At 39.2% G+C, this 20,009-nt stretch overlaps 2 protein-coding genes across 4 annotated transcripts in view; both read left to right on the top strand.

Moving 5' to 3' along the window:
• Positions 1-9,241, top strand: LOC148360477 (uncharacterized). Its single transcript, XM_088342968.1, has 4 exons — positions 1-939; positions 4,097-4,240; positions 8,058-8,153; positions 8,220-9,241. Exons 1-4 carry the CDS (start codon positions 900-902, stop codon positions 8,300-8,302), a joined length of 363 nt encoding a protein of 120 aa, XP_088199094.1. The 5' UTR covers positions 1-899; the 3' UTR covers positions 8,303-9,241.
• A 588-nt stretch (positions 9,242-9,829) lies between these two features.
• Positions 9,830-20,009, top strand: part of LOC148360475 (dynamin-2-like) — a 56,179-nt gene continuing 45,999 nt past the window's right edge. For 2 of the 3 annotated variants that reach the window (XM_088341315.1, XM_088341313.1), the window contains exons 1-2: positions 9,831-10,280; positions 19,449-19,522. In XM_088341315.1, the coding sequence (XP_088197441.1) occupies positions 10,120-10,280; positions 19,449-19,522 (235 nt within the window). In that variant the 5' untranslated portion in view covers positions 9,831-10,119. Of the gene's footprint in view, positions 10,281-19,448; positions 19,523-20,009 lie in introns of all 3 variants that reach the window. The other variant, XM_088341314.1, reaches the window with a different exon arrangement.

Below are 20,009 nucleotides of genomic sequence, written 5' to 3'. Positions count from 1 at the left end.
TCAACTTTCCTTTTTTAATTTAAGTCTTCTTGACATCCACCTTTCGTTTTAAATTTCTGAAGCGCAGTTCTCTCAGATTTAGGTGAAAAAATGCTCCGATCTCCATTCCTCCTGAATGCAGCAACCCTCACAGTCAACTTTCCTTTTTTAATTTAAGTCCTCTTGACATCCACCTTTCGTTTTAAATTTCTGAAGCGCAGTTCTCTCGGATTCAGGTGAAAAAAATGCTCCGATTTCCGTTCCTCCTGATTGCGGCGGCCCTCACAGTCAACTTTCCTTTTTTAATTTAAGTCCTCTTGACATCCACCTTTCGTTTTAAATTTCAGAAGCGCAGTTCTCTCGGATTTTGGTGAAAGAATGCTCCGATTTCCATTCCTCCTGACTGCGGCGACCCTCACAGTCAACTTTCCTTTTTTAATTTAAGTCCTCTTGACATCCACCTTTCGTTTTACATTTCTGAAGCGCAGTTCTCTCGGATTTTGGTGAAAGAATGCTCCGATCTCCATTCCTCCTGAATGCGGCGACCCTCACAGTCAACTTTCCTTTTTTAATTTACAGTCGCCATGCTGGAAATGGGAAAAATCGATCCGTATAGCGCGGTCAAGATTACAAAACGCGATCCCTGGCCGCACGCGGCCCCCGGGCCGGACTTTGGCGCTACAGGAAACGGGCAGATGCTAATCGCATTCTCAGAATAGCTCCGAAATTCCCGTGACTGAGTCGTCAGGCGCCATCCGAGGCCCCGAAGCCTTATTTTGCGACGCACTTCACCTAAAACAAACACTCTTGTGAAGTCGGCCAGGGAAAAGGGGGCGGGGCTTCCGATCCGAAAATTCTCCTTTCCTCTAAATTCCGGACACAATTCAATCCTTGGTATTTCTTCCTCCGTTTGACAAAGGATGGACTTTATTCCTCTCCTCCTTTTTTGCTGCTTGGCGGGTAAGTTTGCTTTTTTTTTTATATATGAAATATTTTTGGGGGGTTTTTTCCGAATGTTTCCAAACGGGAGGTCACTCCGTTTTCTTTCGCCAAAATCTCGATAATAAATCCATTTATTTTAAATCATTTTTTACTTATTGTTTCATATCATGTGATGAATTATTATTAGGATTTTTTTACAATTTTGGTGAACGATATTTCTTATTAAATTGAATTATTTTTGTGTTTTTGACGTTTTGAAGCTTTTTTGTATGATTTTTTTTTTCAGCCATTATAATAATTATCGGTATATATTTTTAGGAAATACATTTGTTTATTTCCATTTTTTTTCATTAATCATTTATCATTATTAATATTTCTGATACAATTCAATGAATTCTTCTTTTTTTTTTTAATCGTTATTTTTACTCATCATTGTTAATATTTTTTCATGTAATTTAATTAATTATGATTACTTTTTACAATTTTTTTAACTATAATTCCTATTAAATTGAATTATTTTAGTGTTTTTGACGTTTTGAAGTTTTTTTGTATGATTTCAATTTTTCTACAGCCATGATAATAATTATCGGTATATATTTTTAGGAAATACATTTGTTTATTTCCATTTATCATTATTAATATTTCTGATACAATTCAATGAATTATTCTTTTTTTTTAATCGTTTTTTTTACTCATCATTGTTAATATTTTTTCATGTAATTTAATTAATTATGATTACTTTTTACAATTATTTTTAACTACAATTCCTATTAAACTGAATTATTTTTGTGTTTTTGACGTTTTGAAGCTTTTTTGTATGATTTTAATTTTTTTCCAGCCATGATAATAATTAACAATATATATTTTTAGGAATTACATTTTTTTATTTCCATTTCTTCAATGAATTATTATTGTTTTCTTATATTTTTTTAATTTGTATTTATATTCGATATTAAATGTGATTATTTTTACCTCATTATTTTATGCAGCTTTTTTTGTATGATCTTAATTTTTTCAGGCATGATAAAATTACTGGTATATATTTTTAGGAAATACTTTGATTTATTTACTTATATAAATATCATTTATTTTGAATTATTTTTTAACTTTTCATTGTAAATATTTTTTCATATCATTTCGTGAATTATTATTACTTTTTACAATTTTTTTAAACTATAAATTCTATTAAATTGAATTCTTTTTGTGTGTTTTTTTGACGTTTTGAAGATTTTTTTTGTATGATCTCAATTTTCAGCCATAATAATTACTGTTATATATTTTCAGGAAATACGTTTCTTTATTTCCTTTATTTCATTATTTATATATCATTATTAATATTTCTGATACAATTCAATGAAGTACAATTATTTTAATATATTTTTGATGACTCACAACACGTGGTAAGCTTTCTCTCCTGGCTTTGATCTCTTTGATCTCCGGCAAAACGAACATCAAATGCCACAGAAACAAAATGGAGTCATTTTATTCCTATTTAGTTTCTTTTGTCTTTTATGAGCATATTTGGTATTGGAGTCATCCAAAAGTCATTGAAAGTAAACCAGTTCAAGTAACCCTACCCAACACTGTAATCCAGACATCGCGGCGCTCTTCTCCGAGATGATGGAGCCCTCGTGGGGGCTTCCCTGGCACGCCCATGGGAGGAGCCGGCACACCATCATGCAGGGAGATAAGAAAAAGCTAAAGGACTTGAGAAGAAGGCTTCCCAGAGACTCCGACGACACTAATTCGGGCATATTCGATGAAGTACACTTAGTTAAATTGCTAATGAAATTCAATCTGTCCCCGTGTGGAAATGCCGGTCTTTTTATTTTTCCATCAAGAAACGAGCTCGCATCGTTAGGTGAATGTAGGTTGTGTTTGGTTAATGGAGTCAAATAACCAATTCGAACAATTTGGTAAACGCTACATTTTAATATTTCATTCCCAGGGTTGGGTAGGGTTACTTTAACTGGATTACTTTCAATGACTTTTGGATGACTCCAATCCCTCATTTTGTTTCTGTCGCGTTTGATGTTCGTTTTGCCAGAGATCAAAGCCAGGAGAGAAAGCTTACCACGTGTTGTGAGTCATAAACGTATTCATTCATTAGCATATTTGGTATCGGAGTCATCCAAAAGTCATCGAAAGTAATCCAGTTAAAGTAACCCTACCCAACCCAGAGTCTAATAAACATTTCAAAACCGGTTTTATCATAACCGATAAAGGTACAGTGTGTAATATTTAGTGCCTCCTATTGTTGGCAAAAAAACATTTTTTTTTATGGTTTCTGTAGTAGTAATTCTGTATTATATACTGTAGTAGTTTATTTTGTAATATTACTCTACTAGTATTTTTGTACTAGCATTCTTGGTATTTCTGGAGTGCTCTTTCTGTATAATACTACTAATGCAGCTGTATTTTAGTATTTCTGGAGTAGTATTTTGGTAGTATGTTAGTAGTACTATCCCTGTATTCTAGTATTACTGTAGTAATACTACCAAATCAAGTGAAATGCCTCTTAAGGATAGGTATAGAGGGTGTCTAGAAAGTCTAATCAGGGTTGGGTAGGGTTACTTGAACTGGATTACTTTCAATGACTTTTGGATTACTCCAATACCAAATATGCTCATAAAAGACAAAAGAAACTAAATATGAATACGATGAATCACAACACGTGGTAAGCTTTCTCTCCTGGCTTTGATCTCTTTGATCTCCGGCAAAACGAACATCAAATGCGACAGAAACAAAATGGAGTCATTTGATTCCTATTTAGTTTCTTTTGTTTTTTATGAGCATATTTGGTATTGGAGTCATCCAAAAGTAAATGAAAGTAATCCAGTTAAAGTAACCCTACCCAACCCTGCATTTGATGTTCGTTTTGCCGGAGATCAAAGAGATCAAAGCCAGGAGAGAAAGCTTACCACGTGTTGTGAGTCATCATTTGATTCCTATTTAGTTTCTTTTGTCTTTTATGAGCATATTTGGTATTGGAGTAATCCAAAAGTCATCGAAAGTAATCCAGTTCAAGTAACCCTACCCAACCCTGCATTTTAATAACATTTAGGCATACTCATTCATAAATGAGAATGAAAGTGATTGGTCCCTGCTTTAACCAATCAGAATGCATGATGCAAATCAGTTGATGCTTTAAGGATTTCTATTTGTTGTGTTGAAGCGTGGGCGTTTCCCCCAGCATCCCCCTCCTCATTAAACCTGCAGGCGTCGGATGCAGAGGCCTCGTCCGACCCGGTCACGGCGCCGTCCACGAGGCCCACCGCAAAAATGGACGCCGACCGGGGAACGACCGCCAAACTTTCAGGTTACGATCCTTTAAAGCCCCAGTGTGTCATATTTGACCACTAGATGGCAGTGTATTGTCTCATGCCGACTGAAAGGGAAATTATGATTCAAATGCGCCACCTATACTCTTATACAATGTTCCCTCTAAGCTGCGCGCGTGCGCAATCGCACACTGCCTGCACATTCTCAGCGCACAAGAAAATCGAGCCGGCGCACAAAAATCAGGGCTCAAAATTACTAATTAAGAAGCGACTTAAGTCAAAGTGACAGTGCATGAAGGTGAAAAGACACGGGTTCCCCTGACGTTGTGTTCTAAATGCAGTATTTTGAAGTCTAGGTCGAAGTAGAACAAAGTTGAGTAAAGTCAGTAGAGTTTTTCGAGAACCGGCTTCTTCGGCTCGGCTCAAAAGAGAACCGGCTCTTTCGGCTCCCAAACGGCTCTTCGGGTTGTTTTTGCTTCTTTCATCCCTATACGACCAAATATGATCTAAAATTGTGCACAAAATGACTTAAAAGAAGGGGGGGATAGAACAAAAAAGAAAAAAATACCAAAATGAAAAAGTAGTGAAAAGCTGAGAAAAAAGAAACAAAAGGAAGAGAAAAAAGAAGGAAAAATTCAGAAAAAAAGCTGGAAAAAAAGAAAAGAAAGAAACAAAGGAAAAAAAAGCAAATAGAGAACAAAAAGAAAAAAGTAACAGCTAGGAAAAAATAAACACAATGAGATTTTTTGAAGGAATTAAAAAAAAACAAAAGAAAAAAAAACAGGGAAAAAGAAGAAAAAGTTTGTGTTGCATTCAAATCATTTCCAATGATATCAAGTCAATCATGTTGCCGACATTGTACTTCCACTAGAAAATAGAATAGAATAGAATATACCTTTATTGTCATTGTTACAAATGGGCTAACATATTGTGACAACGAAATTGGGCATGACACTCCAGTTTTACACATTCATAGTGAGGTATGAGCAAGAAGATACAGGAACAGAGAAGATAATGTTATAAGACAAGGGGGATAAGGCTATAGGTATAATTTACATGGTATTTACACAAAAAATGTCGGCATGTGGGATGTTACATACAGGGTTGTCGTGATAACGTTGGTATCGTAATGTGATTAAATACAGTTCTGTATCGTGCAACCGACTCAATAAGCCCCCAAAAATGTTAATATTATGTGTCAAAACATACCAGGAAAAAATAAAATAAAATTATGTGAAAGAATTGTTGTAAAAAAAATGATGTTTGTAGGCCGTACAACCTTTGCAATAGTACATGAGTCAATTCATTCAAAAGAGAATTTTTTTTTTGCTTTGCCGGAAACTCAGCAAAATGTCAAGATTTGGACATGTTTGATAATGACTTAGTTGCCACACTTGGGATTGCCGTTGCTCACTGTTGTTTCAAGCGTTGCTCACCGACTTGGTGTGAACGCTCAGACAGGTAAGGAAAATGACAGGGAACATTGCTCTTATACCCGAATATATACCTATATACTCTTACTTTTATGTCAGAACCCGAACAGATGCAGGACCCAGACGCGTAACGTTTTCACATAAGCTTTATTTTACGGAAACATGGCAGTCATGCGCGTCAACACAAATGCCAGTGATTCGACGATCGCTGGGCAAAAGAAGTGAGACGGAGAAAACAGGCGCGGGAAAACAGGATGCCAGAGGCAGACGAGATCGAAACCGGAACGGACAGAAGGGATCGATACCAGTCACAGGATACACGAGCAGATACCGGACAGGACGAAACAGACAGGATCGATACCTTATACTGGATACACGAGCAAGATACCGGACAGGACAAGATCAATACCGGATACTGGAGGAAGATACCGGACAGGACGGGATCGATACAACAGCAAGATCCCAGACAGGACAGGACAGATGGGATCGTTAACGGATACTGGAAACTGGAGCAAGATACCGAACAGGACGGGACAGACGGGATCGATACAACAGCAAGATCCCAGACAGGACAGGACAGATGGGATCGTTAACAAATACTGGAAACTGGAGCAAGATACCGAACAGAACGAGACAGGAGGGATCGATACCAAATACTGGAGCAAGATACCAGACAGGACAGGACAGACGGGATCGATAAAACAGCAAGATACCAGACAGGATGAGACATACAAGATCGATACCGGATACTGGAGATAGGAGCAAGATACCGTACAGGACGGGATCGATACTAGAGCAAGATACCGAACAGGACGGAACAGACGGGATCGATACAACAGAGAGATACTGGACAGGACAGATTGGATCGTTACCGGATACTGAAGACTGGAGCAAGATACCGGACAAGACGAGACAGGCCAGATCGATACCTGATACTGGATAAACGAGCAAGATACCGGACAGGACGGGATCGATACCGGATACTGGAGCAAGATACCGGACAGGACGGGACGGATAGGATCGTTACCGGAGACTGGAGCAAGGTACCAGACAGGGCGAGACAGGCGAAACTGCTTTTGAGTATTTTGCATAAACAACTCTGTTTGAGGGACAGCGCATGTTATTATTTCACCACTAGATGCCCCTGTGTTGTTTCGTGCAACCGAAAGACGGGATCAATGCCAGATACTGGAGACTGGAGCAAGATACCGGACAGGACGAGACCATCGAGATTGATACCGGAAACTGGAGCAAGATACCGGACAGGACGAAACAGACGGGATCGATACCTGATACTGGATACACGAGCAAGAAACCGGACAGGACGGGATCGGTACTGGATACTGGAGCAAGATACTGGACAGGAGGAGACCTGGGAGATTGATACCAGATACTGGAGCAAGATACCGGACAGGACAAGACAGACGGGATCGATACCTGATACTGGATACACGAGCAAGAAACCGGACAGGACAGGATCGGTACTGGATACTGGAGCAAAATACCGGGCAGGACGAGACCGGCGAGATTGTTACCAGATACTGGAGCAAGATACTGGACAGGATGAGACAGACGGGATCGATACCTGATACTGGATACACGAGCAAGATACCGGACAGGACGGGATTGATACCGGATACTGGAGCAAGATACTCGACAGGACGGGACAGACGGGATCGTTACTGGATACTGGAGACTGGAGCAAGATAGCAGACAGGGCGAGACAGGTGAAACTGTTTTTGAGTATTTTGCATAAACAACTCTGTTTGAGGGACAGCGCATGTTATTATTTCACCACTAGATGCCCCTGTGTTGTTTCGTGCAGCCGAAAGACGGGATCAATGCCAGATACTGGAGAAAGATACCGGACAGGACGAGACCAGCGGGATTGATACCGGAAACTGGAGCAAGATACCGGACAGGACGAAACAGACGGGATCGATACCTGATACTGGATACACGAGCAAGAAACCGGACAGGACGGGATCGGTACTGGATACTGGAGCAAGATACCGGACAGGACGAGACAGACGGGATCGATGCCAGATACTGGAGAGTGGAGCAAGATACTGGACAGGACGGGACAGACGAGATCGATACAACAGCAAGATACCAGACAGGACGGGACAGACGGGATCGTTACCGGATACTGGAGCAAGATACCGGACAGGAAACTGTTTTTGAGTATTTTGCATGAACAACTCTGTTTGAGGGACGGCGCGTGTTATTATTTCACCACTAGATGCCGCTGTGTTGTTTCGTGCAACCGAAAACCAGTGCTTAAAGTATTGAGTAAATAATTCAAAAATTAATCGCTTGATGAATTGAAGAATAAATAAACAATACCTAACTAGTTTGAATTAATTGATTGATTAATTTAAAAACAGATTAGTGCACTAATCTCCATGTTTGTTGTTGTCAGACACTAGCGTGGTCATCATCATTTCAGTCAGCCTCGCTCTTCTGGTTTGCGCCGCCATCCCGCTCGTCTTTTACAAAACCTGGAGGACGAGTTCAGGTGAGGCGAGTTAACGAGTTAACGAGTTAACGGCCGGCCTCCATTCCTTATGTTGTTTTTTTTCAGAAACTTTCGATGCAAGCAAGACAGATGTTGAGGAAAATTCCACAACGCAACTCCGGCGCCTTGATTCTGGTTCAGGGTCGTAAAACAACGAGAAAACACAAAATATGTGACAAATATGAAGTCTTTTCATCAATTTTCAAAACATTGTGGCGTTTGAATGCTGCAGTACCGCAAAATTCCACAAGAGGTGCTCTGGTGAGATCATTTGTTCGCCTTTGGATTGTTTATTTTGCGTTATGTGATGAATGGGAATACATTCATCATAATACAACACAAATTATGTTTGAATTAGTGTGGGGAAGTAAAAATTTAGATTAATAAATAGATGATCGGAAATCCGGCGTTTATTATTCACGTCAAATGTCAAATGACAGACATGAGCTCATGTATTTTCAAAAAGGCTATTTTTGCCACCAAAACCTTTATATTTTTCTAGAATTACATATTTGATGACGATGACAATCAAATCTGTTAGTAATATATAAAATGTAAAATTATTTGCGTCTTCGTTTTTCTTTGATGACTTTGAATGACGGTCAAGGTGACCAATGAGAGAGGTGACAGTTTGAATGGGCGGACCCACCTTTTTGCTTCCTTTTTGTATCCAATTGTTTTTGAATTCATATTGTTAAATTTGAATGTGTTGTACTTGACCAGAGTTTAATAATATTGTTTAAAAAAAAGTGTTAAAAAATAAGTATGTAAAATATGCGTTATTGGTGTTTTTGGTTACGAACTTTGACAGTCCAGGCGGCCAATGAGAGAGGTGACAGTTCGAATGGGCGGACCCTCCTTTTTGTTTCCTTTTTGTATCCAATTGTTTTAGAATTCCTATTGTTAAATTTGAATGTTTTGTGCTCAAAAAGAGTTTAATAATATTGTTTAAGAAAAAAAAGTGTTAAAAAAATAAATATGTAAAGTATGCGTTATTGGTGTTTTTGAGTACAAACTTTGAATGACGGTCAAGGTGACCAATGAGAGAGGTGACAGTTCAAATGGGCTGACCCTCCCTTTTGTTTCCTTTTTGTGTCCAATTGATTTCAAATTCATACTGTTCAGTTTGAATGTATTATTCTCGACCAGAGTTTAATAATATTGTTTTCAAAGAAGTGTTAAAAAATAAATATGTAAAATATGCGTCATTCGTGATTTTGTTTACGAACTTTGAATGGCAGTTCAGGTGGCCAATGAGAGAGATGACAGCTGAGCCTGATGTGTGATAGTGATAAGCCCTTTTTTTTCTTATGTCAATTTATTTTAGTATTCACAATGTTTCATTTAGATGTGTTATTATCTACACAAGTTCAATAATTATGTTATATAAATCATTAAAATAAGCAAATGTATATAACAGTTTTCGGGTTTTAACACTCTCTAGCGGACAAACTTTGAACTCCAAGAAATTTGATCAGATGAAACTGACGTCTTCCCTTTGACCCAGTCGCCGACATTTTTACGTTACTGTAAGGCTTTGGTTGTTTATTTCGAGTCAATTTCAAACCATTTCACTGAAACCAGTTAACAAATGTAAGCCAATTTCACTATTAAAAAGCGGAATAACGGTGAATTTTGAATGACGGTCAGGGCAGCCAATCAGACGAGTAGGCGGGGTTTGGGTGTGTGTCGCCTGACCGGATGATGACAGAACTTTTTCACTCAATGTGGCTCCGTTACATCGATTCGTCTTTAAAAACCCTCATTTATATTATTTAACTCATTACAAGTTATTTTCCTAGCATTCCATTAATAATTTATGAGTAAAAAATGGACATTTAAGTGAGTTTTGTCTGGAACTTTGGGAGAATTGAAGCGGGCCAAGCAACCGTCGGCCTTTGAATTTGACAGCGAAGAGGAAAACTTCTCCAGCGGAACCGAACCGGGTGCTCGCCCGTCAAACAGAATGGGGAACCGGGGCATGGAAGACCTGATTCCCCTCATCAATAAGCTCCAGGACGCCTTCAGCTCCATCGGACAAAGTTGCAATTTGGAGCTGCCCCAAATTGCGGTCGTCGGAGGGCAGAGCGCGGGGAAGAGTTCGGTGCTGGAGAACTTTGTGGGCAGGTTGGTCATTTTTGGGTTTTGTCGAGTTTTTGACGATAAATTGTGGAGTTAAATGTCATTTCGGTAGCGTTTTGGTGTGTAAATGTTATGTTTTTAGCAAATTTTCGCGTTTGGATAATGGGTATTCACTAACACATTTACGCATTTTACGTAAATTCATATTTGTTGATACAGTATTCAAAAGTTGCCATCAAACCGGAAAAGATTATTTTTTTTTTCGTGGTAAATACTTTTCCTAATTTATGCTGTTTTTCAACCTACGTTCTTCACCAAAAATTTGGAGTTGTACTCGTTAGCATCTCATGTAGGCTTCTGAGGTTCACGTGACTTTTTAAAGTGGTCGCCATATTGGATTACAACGCAAAATGCCGGGATTCGATGACAAATAGTTTTTTCATCATATACGAGTACATAGTGTTGATTATCCTCAACTTTTCTTTGTATTTAGTCTCTGGAAAGCCTCACTAAACAACAAAGATAATTGTCTTGTATTCTAAAGTACGCGGATCTGCATCTTTTGTCATTTGTTATCCATTAAAGTCACATGATCAATAGGTACCTCAATAGGTATTCAAATGTTGCCAACTACGACAGCAACCAGAAAGATGTACTTTTTTAATTAAAGTTATTGTAAATGTATTTGTCAACCTATAGTGTCCGTTCCTTTTAATGTTTTAAAACTGAATAAAATAAATTTAGCAATGCCGGAGTGACTAATCGGGAAGAACGGGCGATTTCAAAAAAGTTGCGTCTCTGGGACGCATGTTGACTTGAGACTATGCGTCCCAACAAAAATCATGCGTCGAGGACACAGGGACGCGGGCAAACGAGAACACCGTTAAGGGTTTGAGTATTATAATGCATATTATCATATTAAGCGCTTAGAAAATGGGCATACAATTACTTTATTTATTTTTTTTTTTTGGCCCATTGTTTTTTAAATCCCATTGCCCGAAGATGGCTGGGATGGGCTCCAGCACCACCGCAACCCTACTGAGGATAAGCGGTGTAGATAATGGATGGACGGATGTTTTTTAAATCCTATTTGTCATTCCGCACAAGTTGGCGATGTTTAAATGTATGGAAACTCGAATGTCAGGATTTCCTTTTCATCAGTTGTCCGGCTTCATTTTCTTCTGTCAATCATTAACAAAGTAATAGTTCTTCCGGGCTGTAAATGCTTTCTTTTATTGACTATGCACAGCTCAGGTCAATGTCTGACTTTGAAAGTGATCTCTAAGAGAAAAAAAATAGAAAAAGAAAAGAAAAAGTGCCAGCTTCCAAATGTGGAGTACTAAATTTAGAGCACAGGTGTCAAACAGGCGGCCCGCGAGCCAGATCAGGCCTCCTAAGGGGTTGAATCCGGCCCGCGAGACAACACTCAGAGAAGCGCAAGAGAAAAACAAGCTGCAGGTTGAAATATGTCAACTTGATGTTGCCAAAGCTAGGTGCCTCGAACAAAGAAACTGTACTTGTGTTTATTTTTCTGTCTCTCTCTCTTTCTTTTCCACCCCTTTTCTCCCACTCTGTCTCTGTCTCTTTCACTCTCTGTCTTTTAACCTCTTTTGCTCTAACTTCCTTTTTTCCTTTTCTCTCTTTTCTCGTTCTCCATACCCTTTGCGCTTTCTTTTCTCTTTTCTCTCCTGTCTTTCTATTATTCTTTGGATTTCTTTCTTCCTCTCCCTTTCTTTTCCCCCTCTCTCACGACTTTTTATCTTTTGTTTCTCACGCTCTCTCCCTCTTTTTCTTTCTTTGTCCCGCCCTCTCTCCTTTTCCCTCCCTCCTTCTCTTATTTCTTTATCTCTCTTTTTCTTCCTCTTTAATCTACTATTCCGGCCCCTGACAGAATGTCTGTTCTACCGTGTGGCCCCCGAGTTCAAATGAGTTTGACACCCCTGATTTAGATATATAGATCGATACTTTATCCATCCCCTTTGGGAAATTCCCACTTCCAGCAGTATCCTTGTGTTGAGAAATAAAATAATAAAATAAAAATATAGAATACAAAAATACCCAATATAACGTTTTCTATAAAGTATTTAAAAAGTGCTACGGAAAATACACACTGTCATAAAAATAGGGTAATATGCAAATGTGGGGTTGGGGTTTCATGTGGGCTTTTACTCCCCCGGGTGGAGTTCAAGAGCCTCGTGGCATGAGGGGGAAATGATCTCCTCAGTCTGTCAGTGGAACATGACTGTGACAGCAGTCTGTCGCTGAAGCTGCTCTTCTGTCTGGACTATGAGGCGCACCTAAAAAAAAACAAAATTGCCATAAATTAGAAAGTCAAGTCAAGTCAAATTTATTCATATAGCCCTTAATCACAAAAATGTCTCAAAGGACTGCACAGGATTACAATGACCTGATCTTAAACCAACATGCGGGCAAGGAACAACTGAAAACCTCAGCGTGAGGAAAAAGAGAAACCTTGAGAAGGGACTTCACAAGTGGTATCCCTCTCCCAGGATGATCAGAGTGAATTACATTTAGCATTAAAGTACACAAACATCGTAAACACTAGGTAACATGTTGAAAATTTGTCCGGAAAGTGCATGACAGCAGCGACGCCCCCAGCCTGTAAACTAGTCCAGAAATTCTATGACGGCCAGGACGCAGCTTCCCATCTCTGCCAGCTGGTCCATGCAGGCGTTCACATGCTTCAGGTCAAACGCTGGTCCGCTGACTCATCTCAAATCGTCCTTCTCCTTCGTATCACCACCAGGCAGGCAGTCGTAAAAAGACAGGACAATACAGAATATGAGGTGGGCATCAATCACAAGCTTTGGAATAGATGTGTGTCTTAAGCCTCGATTTAAAAACTTCCATTGAGGTTGCAGATCTTATCTCCGGAGGCAGGGCATTCCATAGAACCGGGGCCCGGATGGAGAACGCTCTCGAGCCTTCAGACTTCTTGGCTCTCGGAGTCACAAGTAGACCGGCATTTTCCGAGCGCAGACTCCGTGCAGAAACATAGGCGGAAATCAAATCAGAGAGATAAGAGGGTGCAAGTCCATGCAAACTTTATATGTTAATAAGAGAACCTTAAAGTCACATCTTAAGTGGACTGGGAGCCAGTGCAAGTTGGCCAATACAGGAGTAATATGCTCAAACCTTTTGGTCTTAGTCAAAAGTCTAGCTGCCACATTCGGAACCAGCTGCAAACTTTTGATGCTAGACATCGGGAGACCAGAAAGCAATACATTACAGTAATCGAGCCGAGAAGTAATAAACGCATGAATTAAAACCTCTGCATCTGATTGGGACAGCATCGAACGAATCTTCGCAATATTACGGAGGTGGTAGAAAGCTATTCTAAGGGCTGCACAGACCACAGATTATTGCAAACTACAGAATAATATGACACCATCCCCTGATCTAAAACCTACATGAGGGAAAGGAAAACCACTATATACACTCTTAAAGGAGAAGTCTTCCAATTTAGTTTTTTTGTGTTATGACAATAAAACCAAGTATTCAACCGCAATTATGTGTTGTGTGTTATCATTTGTAGATCTACAGTTCAGATTTTGTTATAGTCGATAATAAGGTGCCCCAAAAAATGTATACAGACTTTGACTTTAAATAGCCAATAGACTTTTTTTTTCATTTCACATTTGGTTTTCGAGTAAGAATGGCGTCTAAAGGACTTATGCTTTTGCAAAAAAATTCTGGAAATGTGAAAGTAAAGCTGATGTTCAAAGACGTATTGGAGCCTCTGTGTACCGTATTTTCCGCACTATAAGGCGCACATAAAAGCCTTTATTCTTTTCAAAAGCTGACCATGCGCCTTATAATACAGTGCGCCTTATTTATGGATCAACATTAAGTTTTCCAACTAGCTTGCAGCCGCCGACTAGATTTTCCCCCGAACGCCAAGTAGTACGCGGTGTATGCTGGGATTTATTTACCGGCGTTTCATTGGCTAACCAATGTGTCAATCATCAGTTGAATCGATCACTTGATTGGCTAAAGTTATTCGGAGGTCAAGAGGCGGATCCTTGTTTATAATTTACAGGCTGGCATAGGCTAAGGGGGCGAAACAAAGCCTGCAATTGGCCGAAAAAGATGAATGTGTATAGCACGTGGCTGACGGCATACAGAAAGCATTTTTTTCTATTCTGTATTTGCAAATATTTTATTCTCCTGGATTTACTACCCTCACGGATATAAGAGGACATTGGCTGCACATTATTATGAACACAACGACTTCGGTGAGCTACTCCGGGTTTTATATTGTCCCTGTATCTTGTTTCAGACTGAACTCGATGTTTCTGTGATAAGCGGTGCAGATAATGGATGGAATGGAGTGGAGTGTCTATTTTTAAATTCAACTCAATTCCAAGTGTTTATTGTCATATGCACAGTAAAGTTGCGAGCGAAAAAGAAAATAGAAACTAAGGAATGGTTGGCATTTCTTGAATCCCAAGACTTGAACCTTCCGAATGATGGAACGATGCATTTGAGTGACATCGTACGGACACCGCATCCGCACGTGTTCAACACGTATTTGCGTCTTTGCAAGCTTTGGGAATGTTAAGGGGGTAATCAGTTGGACTGAACTATCTGAATGTTTTGTCGACGTTCCCATTGTAGCGCCTTATAATCCGGTGCGTCTTATGTATGTCAAAAATAGGACCAAAAACTATTTTTTTGGGGTGCGCCCTATAACCCGGTGCGCCTTATAGTGCGGAAAATACGGTACTTCACCATTCTTACTCTGAAATCAAACAGAAAAGTCTATTGGATATTTAAATTCAGTGTGTTTACATTTTTCTGGGACACCCTGCATACAATGTTCCCTGTAATTTTCCCCAGGTCTGAGCGTTCACACAAAGTCGGTGAGCAGCGCTTGAAACAACAGTGAGCAACGGCAATCCCAAGTGTGGCAAGATAATTAATTATCAAACATGTCCAAAGACATCAAGTTACATTTTGCAGAGTTTCCTGCAATGCAAAATTATTTTTCTCTTTTGAATGAATTATACATATAGTACAATGTTGGCAACAAGATTCACTTGATATAATTGGAAATTATTTGAATGCAACACAAACTTTTTCTTCTTTTTTCCATGTTCATTTCCTACCTTTTTAAAAATTCCTTGAAAAAAAAATCTCATTGTGTTTATTTTTTCCGAGCTGTTACTTTTTTTCTTTTTGTTCTCTATTTACATTTTTCCTACATTTCTTTCTTTTCTTTTTTTCTGTCTTTTTTCTAAATTTTTCCTTCTTTTTTCTCTTCCTTTTCTTTCTTTTTTTCCTCAGCTTTTCACTACTTTTTCATTTTAGTATTTTTTTCTTTTTTGTTCTATTCCCCCCTTCCTTTAAGTCATTTTGTGCATCATTTTACATAATATTTGGTCGTGTAGGGATGAAAGAAGCAAAAACAACCTGAAGAGCCGTTTAGGACCCAAAAGAGCCGGTTCCTTTTAGTGAGCCGAGCCGAAGGAGCCGGTTCCCCGACAAACTACTAACTTTACTCAACTTTGTTCCACTTCGACTCGACTTCAAAATACCGCATTTAGGACACAACGTCAGGGGAACCCGTGTATTTTTACCTTCATGCACTGTAACTTTGACTTAAGTCGCTTCTTAATGAGTCATTTTGAGCCCTGATTTTTGTGAGCTGGCTAGATTTTCTTGTGCGCTGAGAATGTGCGAGCAGTGCGCAATTGCGCACGCGCGCAGCTTAGAGGGAACACTGCCTGTATATTGTTTTTATTTCTGGTTATTAGTATTCAATTATGCAATTGATACTTTGTTTCTATTTTTATTTTCACTTTTATTTCTTCAGTCATTCGGGGCGGCAGTGGCTCAGGTGGTAGAGCGCTCGTCTTGGGATCAAGAGATCGCAGTTCGAATCCGGGCTCCTCCGTATTACATGTCGAAGTGTCCTTGGGTAAGACACTGAACCCCTAATACCCCCAATAAGCAGGTTAGCGCCTTACATGGCTGCATGGCCGCTATTGGGAAATGTGAAGCACACTGTAAAGCGCTTTGGGAAGTCTTCAGTCTTGACTTGAAAAGCGCTATATAAATGCAGATCATTTCATTTCATTTATTTTTAAATGAGATTGTTTTGGTCTTCCATACCCAGTGGTCATTTTGACCGGGTATGATGTGTACTCAATGAAAGATTGTAAGCATAAATAGACGGAAGCCTTTGGGGTCTTTTAAGATGCAGAACTTGTCTGTTTTTCCAGAGAGAATCCTAATGTGATCCCCCCCCCTCTCCCCTGACACAAAACCGCCACTGTTAGAAGATCCTGCAGGCGTCGAGTCTTTCTCGGAGGATTTTTGCTCATGCAGGCGCCCAGAAGTCTCAGGAGGTTGTGATGGGGATTGTGGAGACCATGACTCAGTTTCCTCCTTTGTCTCAGGGTCTGGGCTGGTCCCCGGGGGGGGACAGTAGGGCCCATTGATGCGCTGATGTCTGGGGTCATCGCTGATATCACCAGCTGCAGTGTGCTGTGTACGTGACGTTCTCCCCAGAGTGTTTTTCAAACAGTGTGCATTGAGATGTAGTCCAGTGTGCCGCAGGAAATTGGACGATTTTATCTTTGCAAAAAATGCATGTCATTGTTCATTTTCTTTTTTCCATTCGTCCATCCATCATCCATATCCAGGGTCGGTACGGGTGCTTGAATTCCATTAAAAAAAATGGAATTTCAGTGTTTGCAAGAAAGTTGGGGTGACTGTGAATGCTTGAAATGGTTGCTGTGTTTCTCAACATGCCTGCTTATAAATGACACCCACACTGCTCCGTGGTAGCTTCATTTTGCCATTGCATTTCTTCTTCCTTCGTGATGAACGTTAGCTAGCATTAGTTTGTATGGCATTGTCTTATGAAGCTTTATTGCACCCTACGGGTTGCGCATAAGACGACAGGTGCTTGCTACACCTAAACAGGACGCTATTGTTTCAATGTACTAGCATTTCGGTCTTTTCAGAGTTAAGGCGCAAGAAGTTGAGTGACATCCATTCTTTTTCTCAGTGAAACAGGCCTCCAAATTTCCAGTTTAGTGTGGAAAATTCCTCCATTGGAAGATATAGTTGAGTGTCATCTGCGTAGCAAATGGAAAGTGATATTATACTTGCGAATAATATCACCTCATGGACGCATGTAAATGCTAAAAAGAAGGGGGCCAAGTACTGAACCCTGCGGAACGCCACAGGTAACACTTAAGGGCTCGGATGTCATTTCACCATATTTAACACAGTGTGTCCAAACCACGAAGAATATATGAACTGAAAAATCTGAAGTGATAACTGCTTTGTATTACCAATTAACTGTGACGATTAAAACTGAATGAATATATAGATTTATATTATATATTTGTCGCCGATTTACAATTTCAACCTCGATAACACTAAATTTTGGGGACCCATAGATCTCTGTTGGGACCCATAGATTTTTGAGCATGCGAGGCCCCGGGACCCATCACTTTTCAGAGGTAAAATGAACACTGGATAGATAGATAGATGGATAGACTTATCTGCTCATTTAGTACAGTATATTCAATAATGTATTTTGTTAGATTACCATGTTTGAGATTGGCCTGCAAAAAATAACAAATGAAACCAAATAAAGTAAACATTTTGCTCACAATTGGGCTGATTTTATGATGTATCCTATTTCACAGAAAATGATTATATAGAATAACTGTTTTAAAAAAGTCAGAATGTAGTAGAAATCATGTTTTTTGTTGTTGTTGTTTTACTGGCTTTTAATTACGGTCATTTTTACAAGTAATTTTCCCCGATTTTTCTCCAAAAACAAGATAAAATTCTAGGAAAACGAAGTACAATCTGAAACGACAGAGAAACTCTGAAGCCATGGTGACCACAAATTATTAATTTTTTCTTATCTGCTCATGTGGAAGCACAATATATTGTGTTTTTATTTTTACTCTGGCTACACTAAATTAGTGGAGTTTGGATTTAGGAAGTCTGAAATTTAAAAATGAAGCTTTCAAAATAAAGTAAAAGAAAATAAAAGCATGCAAAACTTGACTTTTAATAATGGGGAAAAAAAAATCTTTGGCACACATTCATGTGATGCATCATTCATCAGAGTGGAAAGTCCTGTTCAATAAAGATTATTTCCAGGTCAGTGATGAGACATGACTCTTGGCAATGACAACGCGTTTGTCGTTCTTAAAGTCGTGATTCTCTGCAAAAAACATGAAAATACTCTTCAGACGGTGTGACTTATTGATATAGTATGAATTTTTATATGAAAAATGTCAAAAGAATGAACCATGGTTCTATTTTGCTTCAAATGTGACTCCAGAAAATCATTTATTAAATAAATCTGGCTCCTGTTTTATACGATTTTTGGTGTTGCTCAGTTGAATTGATTTTTTTTTTTTTTCATTTTAAAATTTAACAGAGATTTAACATTCATCCATCCATTATCTGCACCGTTTATCCTCAGTAGGGCCGCGGGAGTGCTGGAGCCTCGGGCAGTGGTCAGGGGACACCCTGAACCGGTTGCTAGCCAGTCGCACACAGGGAAAGACAATTCGCTCGCTCATTCCCACCTAGGGACAATTTGGACCGGCCAATTAACCTGAAACGCATGTTTTTGGAATGTGGGAGGAAACCCGGAGTGCCCGGAGGAAACCCATGTTGTAGAATAATGAGGTCGGAGCTTATCGACATAATGAGGACACATTTTTTTAGACAGGAAATTCCAGGCTTGTTTCTCCTGAGTTTACACAAGCACGTGGAGAACATGCAAACTCCACACGGGAGGTTTGATCTCATGACCTCAGAACTGTGCCGCACACGCGCTAACCACTGCACCACCGTGCTACCCGAGATTTAACATATGATTCAAATTTGTTTACCCATAAAAACTAGCTATTCTGTGTCTGGCTGCCGTTTTCTACGATTTTTAGCTCATCTCGGTAGAATAAAATTTCTATATTTCACAAATGAGCTACCTCAGCTCCAATCAAGAAAAATCATATTATGAAGTAGTTTACAATCGCTCGCGTCCATTACCCGGTGCTGACCAAGCGTTCAGGAAGTTACACAACAATCCCATCCTCCTTCCTCGAGTGCTTCCTACAGATTGCGAAAGAACCAAACTGAAATAACGTATAGAATTATGAAATACTTCTTGTGACTGTTAATAATGACTTTTTTTTGTCCTGTCGCCTGCAGAGATTTCTTACCCAGAGGGTCCGGTATCGTCACCCGTCGTCCTCTCATCCTCCAACTGGTTAACAACAAAGCAGGCAAGTGACAGAAATACAGCATTTGCAGAAACACTTATGCTTTTTTTTACAAAATTATTAGTGAATGAATGAAAACTTTATTCGAACATTAAAATAAAAACGGAAAAAAAACAATAACTCAACAACATAATAATGTTACATAATATGTTTGGAAAGGGGTTGTAAGAAGCTAATGCTTCTATTCCCTACCCCTTCATCTTCCCTATTAAATACACCAATCATATAACAACAATTGTAATAATATTGATAATAACAGTTATGATATAACAATAGCAACAATAACAACAAAGTTAACCATAGTTCTAGACGCACTATTCCCAATCTCTTGTATCACTCATACCCAATTTTCTTCATTTCTGTATTCCGCCAGGAATGTTTTTTTTGTATTTAAATTTGAAGACGTGAATAGTTGGACATTGTTTGATCTGGTCTTGTAAATTGTTCGGAAGTTTGACTCTGCACACAGACACACACATCCTTTTCCTGG

The sequence above is a fragment of the Urocampus carinirostris genome, chromosome 8 (assembly GCF_059441175.1).
Source record: "Urocampus carinirostris isolate Australia breed hairy pipefish chromosome 8, RoL_Ucar_1.0, whole genome shotgun sequence".
NCBI lineage: Eukaryota > Metazoa > Chordata > Actinopteri > Syngnathiformes > Syngnathidae > Urocampus > Urocampus carinirostris.
The sequence above is the reverse complement of the archived record's forward strand: the minus strand, read 5'-3'. Positions and strand labels throughout refer to the sequence as shown.

Bases quoted from the DNA above. Each gene is read 5' to 3' on its own strand.
- LOC148360477 (XM_088342968.1), top strand. From the start codon at position 900: ATGGACTTTATTCCTCTCCTCCTTTTTTGCTGCTTGGCGG. The intron at 4,241-8,057 runs GTTACGATCCTT...TGTTGTTGTCAG, and splicing joins AACGACCGCCAAACTTTCAG to ACACTAGCGTGGTCATCATC. The intron at 8,154-8,219 runs GTGAGGCGAGTT...GTTTTTTTTCAG, and splicing joins AACCTGGAGGACGAGTTCAG to AAACTTTCGATGCAAGCAAG.